Below are 14,993 nucleotides of genomic sequence, written 5' to 3'. Positions count from 1 at the left end.
ATGATTTGATTACAAAACGTTCAAAGCAATTATAAATGGACCCGTTTAAAAGACAGATTCAGTCTGCTGAGGACCAGAAGAGTTAAGGAAGGTGGAGACTCCCAGAAAACAAAAATAAAATGTCACCCCACTCACGTGATGCAGACCACACACACTTGTGAACCCTTCACCAGTAGCGGTTTTAGATACAGGTAATATGGGCAATAGGGGCGCAAAAATGAAGGGGGGCGGTGCCGGCAACTCAGCCCCTGTAAAATAATTTATGCACCACTATTGCTTTACTTATATCACAGAGTTTGTAACAGCGTGAAAGCTGGCTGTGCCCCCGTCCCGCAGCTGCGCCCTCTCTCCTGTCTTTGAGACGTAGAGGCAAATGTGTGTGAAGAAGGAGAAGGGAGGGGGCGCGGGGTAAAGGGTGAGCACGGAGCTCTGCCGCTTTTGCGCAAAACTGAGCTGGATCATCTTCAAGGGGGGGCAAAGGTCGCGGGCCGCGGCTCAGTGCTTGATGAAAAAATACAAACTGCGTCAGCGCCACCATATACAGAATTGGCGCCCCTGGCTGCAGCTGCACGCGCTCCTGCAGGAAATGTGTGACGAAAGGGGGGGGGGGGGGGGGGGGGGGGGGCTGCGGGGAATCAGTTCAACTGTGGGTCGCTTCCAAATGAAGTGACCAGGTGGGGGACAAGGGTGGGGAGTGGAATCTACTTTATAATACTTTTTTAAAAGTCAGTGACACTGGGACATTCTATAACCTAAATTTTAAATATATAAATATATGTATATTATATAAATATAATGGGCAACAGTTGCTCAGGTGGTTGAGCAGGTCGTCCAATGATCAAAGGGTCAGCAGTTCAATCCCCGCTCCCACCAGCCAAATGTCCTTGTGCAAGACACTTCACCCTCCTTGCCTCCAGTGTGGCTCCACTGGCATCCCAGTGATGGTCAGTATGGAAGCAATTATGTAGCATAAATAAAAAGCAAAGTCAAAACCAGAAATGCTTTTTCATTTTCAAAATGAAGCTGCATTTTTTGACTCAAAAATAAAATGAAAAAGCAATCCACCAAAATGCTTTTTCATTTCCTTCCTCAACACAGCTTATTCTGTCACTTAATTAAAATTAAAATTAAAATGGTATTTGACATTTCATTTTCAAGACGTTCCATGGTAAATGTGTAGCAAAATTCATTTAGAAATGTCTAATTTGACCATTAAAATGGATTAATAGAAATGCTTTTTAATTTTCAAAATGAAAAAGCATTTTGTGACTCAAAATTAAAAAGAAAAAGCAATACTTCAAAATGCTTTATCATTTTATACTTCAACATAGCTTTTTCTGTCACTTAATTAAAATGATAATGAAAATGGTATTTGACATTTCATTTTAAAAAAGGTCCCTGGTAAATGTGTAGCATAATTCATTTAAAAATGTCTAATTTGACAATTAAAATGGATTAATAGAAATGCTTTTTAATTTTCAAAATGTAGCTGCATTTTTTGACTCAAAATTAAAAAGAAAAAGCAATACTTCAAAATGCTTTTTCATTTTATACTTAAAACCGCTTATTCTGTGTCATAATTAAAACGAAAATGCAAAGAGGGGATTGCATTTGCATTTTAACATCCACTCCGCGCACCTTGTCACAATATTCATTTCGAAAAAGCAATATCAGAGGGGAGGCGGGGCGATGACGTCACTGCTTTCTCCGTGTGTCCGGCTGCTGACTGACGCACACACACGCACCAGGAGCAGACTGTGTTAGCGGCAGAGAAGAGGGTTTTGTGATATCTGCAATGACGTCATTGAAAACGACATTCAACTCGTCACACATCTTAAATGACAATTGTAGATATCTGTAATTCAGTTTTGCCTAGGCAGAATGACAGTTAAAGATATCTCAAACGTCATCATCACTAGCTCCTCCTGCAGAATGACAGTTACAGATATCTCAAACGTCATCATCACTAGCTCCTCCTGTCTTGCACGGGCTGCAGCATTAAAAAGACGATTAAAAATCGCTTCGCCCGCTGGCTGCTCTACGAGGGAGATTTAGGGCCACCAAAAACAGTAAAATTAAAAGATTTTAAGTCCTAAATTAAATTTACGATATTAAGTGGAAGTGAGCATGATGAGCAGCAGGTGAACGCCACACAGCAGCAGCAGACCGACTAAACTTTGTTGAAGAGGTGAGCTGAATGTTTATTGATAACGTTCTAAATGTTTGGAAATTCGTTAGTTTGATTTATGATTTATTCATGTTTTATTCATCGATGGGTGGTTTGCAGGATCTCTGCAGCCCGAAGCCGTCGGTGTCCCTATGGCAGGCCATTTTAACATTAAAAGGCTAGACTGGATGTGTGTTGCAGATATCTTTATTTGAGTTTTGCTAAGTCAAAAAGAACATTTCAGATATCCGCAACTACATTCTTCCTATCCGTAATCGTAATTTTAGATATCCTCAAAGATATTATTCTTAGGACAAATGACATCACTTTCACCATTCATTTGTATGGGGTTTACAATTACAGATATCTACAATTCAGTTGCAGATATCCACTTCATGAATTACGGATATCTGTAACTGAATTGTAGATATCTGTAATTCAAGTTTCAGATATCTACAATTTCATTCTTACTAGTCAAAACTCAAGTTAAAGATATCTTTAATTCAAGTCAATTCAAGATATCTACATGTTCCTTTTCAGATATCTTAAATTAAGTTTTCACTAGGCGAAATGACGTTGTAGATATCTGTAACTGGAATTATGACTAGTCAAAATGACGTTGTAGATATCTCAAACTGGAGTTAGGGATAGTCATAATTTAATTTTAGATATCTATAATCAAGTTACAGATATCTTGAAATGAAATTTGAATAGAGATATCTGAAACTTGAGATATCTGTAATGTTCATTCAGGATAGTCAAAATATAATTACAGATATCTTGAATTAGAGTTTCGACTAGGCGAAATGACGTCACAGATATCTGTATGCAAATTAGGTCCGCATCGCACTTTAGGGGAGGAGCAGAGCGTGTTGTTGTAATCATTCAAATTGCACCTGCTAACTTGTAATTAGCACTGATTAGCACCATGTTGCAGCAGTACGACGGGGTTTTAGGACCAGTTTACAAAAAACGTTTTGTTTTCTTTAATTACAACTTTTATCTCGTAAATTTAGGAGATAAAAGTGTTGTGGAGTGTGTGTGTGTGCGCGCGCGCATGCATGCGTGCGTGTGTGCTGAGATGGGGGTGAGCACGGAGCGCAGGTGTGTGTGATACTGTGTGTTCGGAGGACGGAGCACCGTAATAAAGAGAAGGTGTCCCCCCCAGAATAACTGTTTTGGAGTCGTTCTTAATTCGCACTCGAGGCTTAGGGTTCCGATCAGGAAAGTGAACCCCGAAGAAGAATCGCCTTCGGCGGAGGAAATCTCCCCTGCACTTCTGACCGCTTTTATATTAGCATTACAACGTTGAAAATGCCAAAAAGTGCTCCTCCACAGACGGAAGCGTCACAGAAACGTAGACATCTTGTCTTTATGGAGAAAGAAAGGATTCAGGTGGACATCTGCAGGGACACTATGGCAGGCCATTTTAACATTAAAAGGCTAAGTTTGACTATCTGGAATGAACATTGTAGATATCAGCAAAGTATTTCTGACTAGTCGTAATTACATTTTGGATAGTTGGAATTGTAATTCAAGATATCTGTAACGTAATTGTGACTAGTCGAAACGACAGATAGAGATATCTATAATTCAGTTTTGACAAGGCAAAACTGAATTACAGATATCTGCAATGACGTCATTGAAAACGACATTCAACTCGTCACACATCTTAAATGACAATTGCAGATATCTGTAATTCAGTTTTGCCTAGGCAGAATGACAGTTACAGATATCTCAAACGTCATCATCACTAGCTCCTCCTGCAGAATGACAGTTAAAGATGGACGACTGGTGTCAAGCCAGCCCTCTCTCGTCGAATGGCTGTCAAGTGAGCCCTCTCTCAAAAACGGTGTGCCGCTTTTTTACATACATTGCGGTAAAAGCAAGAAGGCCTTCATTCGGGTAAAAGCAAAGTGTAAGAACTGTCATTATACTCATATGTATATACTATTAACACATACGCCCCCTCCCCGTATATAACTATATATTTATATGTCTATATTTAATTATATGTTTCAGGTGAATTATCAATTAAAGACCACATTAAAATCATTTATTGAAGAGGATTTACTATAATGTTCACTTATGTTTAGGAAAAATCTCCTAGTTTCCACAGAATCATTCCACTTCTCACTTATAATTACCAACCTGGTGATGTCACAAAATAAGTTTCAGAGGGATCTGATGTGGAATTTCAAAATAAAACCCAATTGAAATCTGTTATTACAGCGTTATTTTCATATGTTGATGGAGCTGTAAAATGAAAACTCCTAGTTTCCACAGAGTCATTTCACTTCTCACTGATAGAAACCCACCTGGTGATTTCCTAAAATAAGTTTCAGATGGATCTGATGTGGAATTTCAAAATAAAACCAAATTGAAATCAGTTATAAATGCGTTATCGCCATATGTTGTCAAAGCTGTAAAAGGAAAACTACTAGCTTCCACAGAGTCATTTTACTTCTCACTGATAATATCCCACCTGGTGATGTCACAAAATAAGTTTCAGAGCGATCTGATGTGGAATTTCAAAATAAAATCCAATTCTAATCAGTTACAAATGCGTTATTGCCATATGTTGACAATGGTGTAAAATGAAAACTCCTAGTTTCCACAGAGTCATTTCACTTCTCACTGATAGTATCCCACCTGGTGTTGTCACAAAATAAGTTTCAAATGGATCTAATGTGGAATTTCAAAGTAAAACCCAATTGAAATCTGGTATGCACACGTTATCACCATATGTTGACAGAGCTGTAAAATGAAAACTGCTAGTTTCCACAGAGTCATTTCACTTTTCACTTATAGTATCCCACCTGGTGTTGTCACAAAATAAGTTTCAGATGGATCTGATGGTGGGCGTGGCCACTTTCAATGTTAAGTCAACGGTCCAGACACCATCTGAGGTCCTGTGGCGCCATTTGAGCGGTGGGCGTGGCCAGTTTCAATGTTAAGTCAATGGTACAGACGCCATCTGAGGTCCTGCGGCGCCATTTAAGTGGAGGGCGTGGCCACTTTCAATGTTGAGTCAATGGTACAGACGCCATCTGAGGTCCTGCGGCGCCATTTGAGCAGTGGGCGGCGTGAAAGTCTGGCAGCAGCGTGACGGTTTGAGTGACAGCGGGTAGAAAACCCATCAATCTAGTGAATGGATCCATGGTTCTCCTGAACTTCCATTCATTCTCTTCACCTGCTGGTTCCCTTTGGGGCCAGCTGGGTTTCAGGAAGCGTCCTGCCTGCTGTTGGCCAAAGGCGGCTTCACCCTTCAGTCTGCTGCAGGGCCCATGGAGCTGGAGCATTGATCTGGCTATGCGGCTCCAGGAGGAGAGCTGGCGGCCAGACAGAGAGCTGCTGCTGATGGAAAGACAGCCTGATCATCTCCTGAACTTTAGCTTTCTGGTTTCCATGGGGACCATCAGAAAAAGGTCCCTGATTTGATTCTGGTTTGTAGTTTTCCTCTGGGGTTAACATGGGACAGCAAGCCTTCAAAGTCGGTCAGAGAGACGGAAAGACGGCGGAAGCGTCCGTCTTCCAGACTCATCAGGAGAGAAGATCACTGAACGGAGAGAATCTGAAGGATCCAGACATGGAGACGTGATTCCCCATGATTCTGGAGAACTCTTCATCATCCAGAAACCTGACCTCTCAGCATCATCCGTGTCTTCATGCAGTGGAAATGACAGAAACACCGACACCGCTCCATGTCGCCATCAGGCTGAAAACATTAGCTGGAAGCTCCGCCCACAGGCGGCGTCCAGCTCAGGAACACATTTGTGGACAGACGGCGAGCAGAGAATTATCCTCGCGGTGAAAGAGAGGCGGTCAGTGTGGACGCAGCTGAACAGAAATGTATTCATGTTCATTTAATTTTTTTTTTTTTTTTTTAAACTTGTCCTGTCCAACAGCTAGGCAAACAGATGAGAGCTGAGGTCCTCTTGTGTTGGACATATTTTATTTTAACAAGAGGGGTTATTCATCTTCAGACAAACCAAAGGTATGTCTGAATAAACCCCTTTTGTAATTGAGGCCAAAATTTATTAATTTCAATCATGTTTGAAAATCTTTGGTGTTGGACCGGACGGAAAAGGAAAGAGGGGAAGAAGAGAGAGGGACGTTAGAGAGAGGGGGGGGGTAGGAGGGTGATAATAGGAGGGGAAGGGGGGTAAGACCATGAAGCAGCATAGAGCAGACAGGTTTACTGGTTGTTTATCGTTACGGTACGGTTCAAATGTAGTACAAAAAGGGCGGGGCCTGTTCACACACACTCAAATATTATCAACACACCTGCTAGCCGCAAAAATGTCCACATGTCAACATGCACACAAAACAGATAGTGTTCACGAACGCATACCTATGCCTTTAAACCAACTAGTGTGAAATCTTTCATTCATTCAATCATGCAAACTATTAGTGCAAAGGTGAGCTAACACCTGTGCTCAGGTGAGTGTTTATGTTCTTCTAAAATGGATGGTGGAATGTGAAAAGGAGGAGGAGCGCCCAGCCACCCCCACACCCATACCCCCGCCGCAGCAGCAGCGGCAGCCGGAGCCCCCCAACGCCACACGGGAACAGGCAGGGAACAACCGCCCCCCGGGCGACCAAGACCGCCACCCAGGCCAGGGCCAGCAGGACCGCCGCGAGGCCCCCAGAGCCAGAGAGCAGGGAGGCGCAGAGGGAAAGAGAGCGCCGCCCCAGCCCAGCCAGGAAAGCAGCCCCCCGCCGCGCCGGAAGAGCCCAACGCAGGGCCCCACCGGAGAGGGACGCCCACAGCCCCAGACGAGCACCCCACCACCACCCAGGAGTTCCGGGCATCCCCCCGCCCCGACCCCAGGTACGAGCCAGGACCCCCCAAGGGAGACCCGCTCCGCACTCCAGGCAGCCACCCACCCGGCCCACGGTTGGTCCAGGTAGGAGCAAGGCAGGGGCCCGCCGCCCCCGCCCAGGAGGGGGGAACCCCGGGGAAAAAAGGGCGGCCCACAAGGGATGTTATAAATATGGCCCGACCAGGCTCGGCCATGTTGGAAGTTTGGCGGGGCCCAGCGCCCAGGGGCAAGGACCAGGACCCACCCCCCAGGGACACGAACACCCCCGGCTCAGGTGTAATATGAACCCCCCCACCGTGCGGAGACAGCACCGCCGGGCCCAGGGAGCCGGCACCCAAGGGACACGGCCGCCATCGCCAAGGGGCCCGCACCCCCCACCAGGGAAGGGGTAGGGGACAGATGGACCCAGGTCCCACCTTCCTTGTAAAATGTGTGTGCGTGTATGGGTGTTTGAGAGGGTGTTTGTGTGCATGTGTGTGTGTTTATGTTTGAATGTATATATTGAAGGGGGAGGGGTGTGTGTACTAAGGGGGGTGCAGTTAAAATTGGCGAGTAGGGCACTAAGGGGACATCTCCTGATTACTCACAGTGATGTCCCCTCACCCTCCACACCAAGGGGCCCTAAATGTCTAAGGTGCGGTTAAAATTGGCGGGTAGGGTGCCAGGAGGACATCTGCTGCTTGCTTGCAGTGATGTCCAAGCACCCCCCCTACCAAGGACCCTACATGTCTAAGGTGCAAATAAAACCGAAAGAGGGGGGGCCCACTCCATACGGCAACCATAGGAGGGGGGCCACTCCCAAGTAGCCCCCCCCCAAGGCGCATCGCAGGCTAGACCCCCCACCCCCTCACCCTAATATGAGGTTATATAAGGAAGGGGGTAAGTTGGGGACAGCTGGTAGACTGTCCCCCGGTGGTCAAACAGCCGTCCCCCAGCCCACCCCCAGCAAAGGGGCCAGGGCCACCCAGCCCAGGGGCCCACCCCCGGAGGCGCCGACACCCCAGGCCCGGCACCACCCACCCATTCATGTTCATTTAAAACAAAGAGGACATTTTTGAATAGGAGGCAGAAAGGGCAGGTGTTCAAACCCCCCTAGGGTCCTGTGTGTGCACGTCTGACCAGCATCAACCTGTTATTCTTGAGCTTTTTGAACTTTTCCAGTCTGGTTCTACTGGTTTTATTGGAGTTTCTACTGTTTTTATTGTTACTCCACGTGACCCAAAGGTCTCTGCTCGTCCCTGCTGTGCAGCTCTGTCCTTCCCCTCTGTCATGTGTTCATCCGTCCACATGAGGGCGCCGTCTAGGTCATGCCTGGTGAGCTGGAAGCCAAGAAAAGGAGGGAAAAATGGAGAAAATGAAAGACCTGAGGAAAGCTGCAGTTCAGCCTTCAGGAAGAAAAGTTTAGACCAAAAATTACAGAAATAAAAGACATAAAATGTTTTTTATAAATCTGCAAGTCACCAAAGTGTTTAACAAACTTTTTTCTAAAGTGAAAAGGTCAAATGTTTGTGTGTTGGAAGTCCCAACAGAATAAAAGCAGAATAATAAGGCAGGCAAAGCCGTAACACTGCCCCCTGGTGGACAGGAACTCAGCAGTGCAGCTTCAGGATGGAGTGGCTTCCAACAGATCAGATCAACGTTCTGCTCTCTGCTAAAGAGGCAGAACGTCTCCTTCTAAGAAGAATCCAGAGTTCCTGATCACAAACATCAACTGAAGCCCAAATCAGAGCTGATCAGACTGCATGGACCCCAAGCTCCAGAAAAGAGGAGAGAAGAAGAAGTCGTCCACATGAAGCTTCACCTTAGAGGAAAAGAGGAGCTGCTGAACTAAAGTACTCGAGTACTGAGGAAGACTTTCAACCTCTGATGGATTCTGTAGGACATTTGGAACTAGAATGTAGAAAGTGCTTCAGTTCCATCAGCTGTCAGACTGCAGCAGCTTCATCTGCTGCCTCCATCCTCTCTCTGTGAGTCTCTGCAGAGTTTTTCTGCAGCTGCTGGTTTTTCTGCAGCAGCAGCAGCATCAGAGCCAGAGAGCCAAAGAAAGTGGAAAGTCTGAGAAGGAAGCAGCTCTGAAGCTCTGCAGCTGACGGTGCAGCTTCAGGACTCATGAGGAGGAGCACATGCACGGCTCTGATGCTGCTGAACGTCTGACTGAGATGATCCACATTCAGAAGAGAGTTTCAGAGTGAAAGACGTGTGGAAGAAGAGAATCCTGAAGGTTTCTGTGCAGACATGAACTCAGTCAGAGAGCGTCTGAATGTTGGAGGATCCAGAAGAAACCAGGAGCTCATGAAGGTGGTTCTGTTGGAGCAGAGAGCAGAACTCTGATCCCAGTTTCAGGAACAATGCAGGCTCATGTTCTGGACTGAAGAGTTCTCCTGAAATGTTCTGTTCAGACTTCTTCAGGATCACATCTGTGTGTGAATGTGGAGGTTTGTCTGAACCAAGCTGCAGCTCACTTTGAAGCTCCTTCAGGCTCACACAGCAACAATGACAAAGACTGAAGCTGCTGTGCTGCCCTCTAGTGGCAAACATGGCATCTGCAGCACACATTTCTGCATTTCTCAACATTTTTGAAGCTCATCCAGAGAATGCCAAAAGTGTGCAAAGCAGTAATCAAAGCAAAAGGTGGCTACTATGAAGAACCTACAATATGACATATTCTCAGTTATTTCACACTTTTTTGTTATGGATAGAATTCCACATGTGTTCATTCATAGTTTTGATGCCTTCAGTGTGAATCTACAATTTTCATAGTCATGAAAATAAAGAAAACTCTTTGAATCAGAAGGTGTGTTCAAACTTTTGGTCTGTACTGTAAATAAAAATGTTAAGTGTTTTTTTGTCTTAACCTGAAAAAAATCTGTGAATTTATTTAAATCTTTCCCAGTTTTTTATTGAAAAAAATCTTTGATGAAGACACAGAAACAAGAAACAGCATTAAAATGTTTGCAGATTGTCGGTGAAAAATGTTTGCTTTCCAAACATCTTTACATTTTTTCACTTTTCTTTTATTATGTTACATTTCAGTTATATACTTCATAAATTTGTTCATCTAATTTTAATTAAATTAAGTAAATTTCTCTATTGTTTTTTTCCCTGTAATAAGAATTTCAAAATTATTGCTTGTCTTTTTTATTAACTATACAGTTTAATGTCAAGCAGATCTTCATGCTTGACATTTTCTTTTTGTTTTGTTTTTGTTTACTTGTTTGCTTAAGAAATGTCTTTATTTTAGAAATACAATAAACGGATGTGATCAGGTTTAGTTTGTCGTTGATGAGTTTTGTGGTCAAACCTGAACATTGGAATGAGACACAGTGTGATGACGTCACAACAGCTCTCAAACAGTTTCCTTGATACATTTTTTCTATTTAGATTTTATTTTTATCTCCTGAAAATAAACTGTTTACTCTAAACTTTATTTTCCAGTCAAGTTAACATGGCTTTTTTTGCAACCATCGACATAATATGAGCGACAGACAACACTCCAGACCAGCTGGTGGCGCTAAAGCACCATGACGCTGTTAGCCAAACAAAGAAGAAGAACAGCACGAGGCGCTAGCAGCATTAGCTTGTTAGCAGGCTAGCAGCGTTAGCTTGTGTTGAGAGGTCGGTGGTGTTTTGTTGGGACGTTTGTGAGGTTTTTGGACAGAAAGGACGATACGTGGTTCGTGTGGGAACTCTCAGCATTTTCCAAAGTGTCGTAAATGAGTGAAGAAGTGTTGAACGGAAAGACAACGTGGATTGCTGTGATTGTGAGACTAGCAGATGATCGATCGGAGCTGCAGTGAAGAGGACGGCGGTGTTTGTGGGAGTTGGAGCTGAAGATCGGAGCAGGAACCATGTCTTCCCTTCAGTCTCTGAGAGAGTTGATCAGCGAGCGACTAGCTGCTGCTGCTGAAGAAATCTGCAGACTCTGTGAAGGAACCATCGTCCAGTACGAGCAGGAGCTCTGTCGTCAGCGCAGACTGCTGGATGTCATCTGGAAACCACAGCTGCAGCTACACCACATAGGTATGTGACCTTCATCAAAGAAACAGAGAAGCCCTTTGAGCTTCACGCTTTTCTTTACTGCGGTCAAGTGAGCCGACATCTGTGGAAGTGCGGTCTCGCTAGCCGTCACTAACTTTTTGCATGCACGTTTACATCATAGTTTACGGTACACATGTCCAGCGAACTGAAAAGACGGTATACTGTAAACTAAGTGCTAATATCAACCATGTCACAGTTACCCATCATCAGATAACATGGATTATGCTCTGAAATCAATGAGTTATTTATCAAAAGTGAAACAATTAATAACAATAATCCAGTGAAAATCTTGCATCACCTTTGAAAAAAAGTGGTATTTTCACGTTACTATATGAATGATGAGGAGGCCTGAATTTATGAGGTTCCGTTTGTGCCAAAAATCTGTTTTTGTGTCCATTGTCTATGTCTTTGATCCATTGTCTATGTCTACTGACCGAGTTAATTGAACATCGGTCCATGCGTTATGTGTAAATCTTTGCATTGTCTTTGTTATACGCCCTGTCGTCTCCTTAGCAACCGTTGCTACTGTCGTTAGCTACGACTTTTGCTACTGTCGTTAGCTACGACGTTTCCCCGTGTCTCGTCGTTAGATCATAGATCTTGCCGTTTTTCAAATTTGCCAAAGTAGTCAGAAAAGTCCTTTGTACGGCCGGTTAATTGTTTCCTGTACTACCACGGAATGAAAAAATAAACCGGCGCTAGGGTTAACTATGACAAATACTTTTTTAAGATGAACTTTATTGATATTCCCTCAAACGCGCATTGCCAGAAAGAGGGAGAGGGGGCGCGCATGCGTACAACGCTTTCACGTTCCCGAAGCGACTCTCTTGCCAATTTTTTAAAGTTATTTAGAGTCTAGCTTCAATTAAATCTGGAGATGAAACTAATATTTAAGTCTTTTAAAAAATAGCCGATCCTTATCAAACACATGCTGTCACAAATCTGGTGGATAAACGAGGAGAAGACGGCCCAAAATCTTTGAATGGATTTTGATCTTTTCTTTTCAATCTGTTATGTAACATGTTAAATAAAAATCAGTTACTTTTCAAAAGACTGTTAAATAATAGTTTCATCACCAGATTGAATTGAAGCCATATTCTAAATAACTTTAAACGGGAGCGCGAAACTGTTGCACGCATGCATATCAAAGCAGACGTCAGGGTTAACCATGACAACACGTTTTTAAGATGAACTTTATTTTGATATTCCCTCAAACGCGTATTGCCAGAAAGGGGGGGGGGGGGGGGCATGCATACAACGCTTGAAACGAAAACAAAGTGGCGCATTACCGCCACCACCTGATCTGGAGGCGAACTACTTCTATTTAACGCGGAGAATGACACATAATAAATATGAACATTTTACGAAGACTATTTATGAATGAACCCTCAAGTCATTAGTCCATGGCAATATTTATTTTTTTGCCGCTGAACGATTTACGGGGGCCTTGCAAGGAGGCCTTTAAAATATCTTTGATGAGTTACCTTCTCAAATTTTAGTGGGTCGAGTCACTAATTATGAATATAACAGTCGAAAACTGACTGGTTTTTGAGCTTTTCTTTTTAATCTATTTATGTGACCATGAGATGGCGCACTCGGGACCACATAAGGCTCTTATTAGCCCGTCTGATCCTCGTTTATCCATCAGATTTGTAACAACATATTTTATAAAGATCAGTCATTTTTGAAAATAATTTGAAATAATAGTTTCATCACAAGATTAAATTAAAGCCGTACTCTAAATAACTTTAAACGGGAACGTGGAACCGTTGTACGCTGCACCCCCCCCCCCCCTTTCTGGCAGTGCGCGTTTGCAGGATTGTCAATAAAGGTTTTTTTTTTTTTTAAAGTGTTTTGTTCCGTGATAATACGGGAAACAATTTATCGACCGTACAAAAGACTTCTCTGACGACCTTTGCAAAATTTGAAATACAGCAAGATCTAAGGACACGACATGGTGAAAGAACGTAGCAAACGACACTAGCAACGGTTGCTAAGGATCTTCCTGACGACACGTGAAACGACGTAGCAAACGACACTAGCAACGGTTGCTAAGGATCTTCCTGACGACATGGTGAGACGACGTAGCAAACGACACTAGCAACGGTTGCTAAGGATCTTCCTGACGCCGTAGTTAGACGACATGGGATAAGGACAATGACAAAGATAAAGTCTAAGGATAAAGCAAGCATATACATCACAAAGTTAATACAAAGTAATAATCAAAGAATCATGGGCATGCAGAAGATATTGCTTAGTAATACATAGACATGAACCAATGTAAAATGAACTCGTTCAATAGACATAGACAATGAGCCCAAAGCATAGACAGTGGACGCAAAAACACGATCAGTAGACATAGACAATGGACCAAAGACATAACAGTAGACGCAAAAACACATTTTGATATTTTTGGCACAAATGGAACCTCATAGGGGGGGGGGGGGGGGGGGGGGGGGGGGGTCTCCTTCACTCTGTAACACCAAACATGAACGCGCGCTGTTAGATTTCCATGAATATCACTACATGTTTGGTTTGGGAATTATTTTGTGCAGCGTAACGTTACGTGTCTGTATAAACAAAGGCGGAGCCTCCTGCCCCGCGTTCTTCATGGGTTGTCAGGCTCATAGCTACCGGAAAGGTGACAGTGTCTGCAGTCTGTTTATTACTGGGCAATACATAATATTCAGAGAAGATGTCTGTACCAGAGAGCACAGGGGAAGCCTCGCATGCTGCTCCAGGTTAGTCCACTGCAGAAGAATCAACACACACCCTCAACGCACGTGTGTGAGCTCCTTCCTCCTACACACGCAGCAAACGGACACACACACACGCATAGTAGTATACAAAACCTATATAGTTAGTTCATTATGCAGATAGATAGTAGTTACTGGTATTTTTTAATACAGACTACTGCGTTGTAATTGTATTCATTTGCGACGCGGCCACCAGGGGATTTTGTGATGTTTTTTTTGGGGGTCTGGTTCATCACCGCGCTGATCAAAAGTCCCACACCGTCACAGCTCTATCCAAAAGTCCTGGAAATGTATAAAAGGCTCCTTGTTGTGTTTGTGTCCCTGCAGTTCTCCCACAGCATTGGTTGACTGGAGAGGAAGATCTCTGCAACCAGCAGAGGAACTTCAGAGTGGAACAGGAGGAACCAGAACCTCTGCAGATTAAAGAGGAACCAGGGGAACCCTGCATCAGTCAGGATGAAGATCAGATTGATCTGAAGCAGGAGACTGATACCTTGATGGAGATTCCTACTTATAAGGAAGATGAGAACAGTGAAGCAGATCTAAACAATCAGCAGAGCTTTAATGTAACTGATAGTCAGGATGAAGAAGGAAACCAACATGAAGAAGAATCAACATCAACTACAGATGAAGAGACAGACCCACAGAACAGAGATCAGAGGAAGAGGAGGGACAGAAGTCATGTCCAAAGTGTGGACAGCTCTCACATGTCAGCAGGTCAGTGTGTCTCTGATCTTCATCTCCACACTATATGTATGTTCACTTCAATAACGGTTCCATCTTGAGCTTCAAGCTCTCCAAACATGCAGTCCATCAACAGCGTGTCCTGGAAGAGTCTCTTCTGTCCCTTCCAGTTGAAAAGACAGAAGACATTGTTGGTCAGTGCAGCCGACAACATTCTTCAAATCACATGATCTTAGTTAGTCCCTCCAGCAAACAGGAAACCTTAACAGATCAAAGAGAAAATTGTTAGCAGATAAAAAAAGTACAATCTGTTTTGTCGTCTGTGGTTCTAAGTTTGTAGTTCAGTTCTTTTCAGCAGATTTCTCTGTCAAACCCAAAATCCATCTAAACCTCTTTGATGTCTCCATGTCTCCATTCCAGACATTCAGACAGATTCTATTTCCAAAACTACATTTCAAGCTAAAACCCAAAGACAGGGTCCTGCTCATGGATCTGCAGACAGAAAAGATTCAAACCTGAACA

At 43.6% G+C, this 14,993-nt stretch overlaps 3 protein-coding genes across 9 annotated transcripts in view; 1 reads left to right on the top strand and 2 right to left on the bottom strand.

Moving 5' to 3' along the window:
• The window catches only part of LOC144986832 (NACHT, LRR and PYD domains-containing protein 12-like), a 457,161-nt gene that overhangs the window by 85,015 nt on the left and 357,153 nt on the right, over window positions 1–14,993 (bottom strand). The gene's annotated exons all lie outside the window — the stretch shown is intronic.
• Window positions 1–14,993, bottom strand: part of LOC144986638 (uncharacterized) — a 337,370-nt gene that overhangs the window by 22,134 nt on the left and 300,243 nt on the right. The gene's annotated exons all lie outside the window — the stretch shown is intronic.
• Window positions 10,167–14,993, top strand: part of LOC144987347 (uncharacterized) — a 56,367-nt gene continuing 51,540 nt past the window's right edge. For 4 of the 5 annotated variants that reach the window (XR_013651221.1, XR_013651222.1, XR_013651220.1 and 1 more), the window contains exons 1-2: window positions 10,167–11,013; window positions 14,115–14,504. Coding sequence is in view for 2 of the 5 variants with exons in the window: in XM_078936699.1 (XP_078792825.1) it covers window positions 10,842–11,013; window positions 14,115–14,504 (562 nt within the window). In the remaining 3 variants the exon portion in view is untranslated. The remainder of the gene's footprint in view (window positions 11,014–14,114; window positions 14,505–14,993) is intronic. The other variant, XM_078936707.1, reaches the window with a different exon arrangement.

This window comes from Oryzias latipes, chromosome 2, assembly GCF_053564925.1.
Source record: "Oryzias latipes strain Hd-rR chromosome 2, Olatipes_Hd-rR_3.1".
NCBI classification, from domain to species: Eukaryota; Metazoa; Chordata; class Actinopteri; order Beloniformes; family Adrianichthyidae; genus Oryzias; species Oryzias latipes.
The sequence above is the reverse complement of the archived record's forward strand: the minus strand, read 5'-3'. Positions and strand labels throughout refer to the sequence as shown.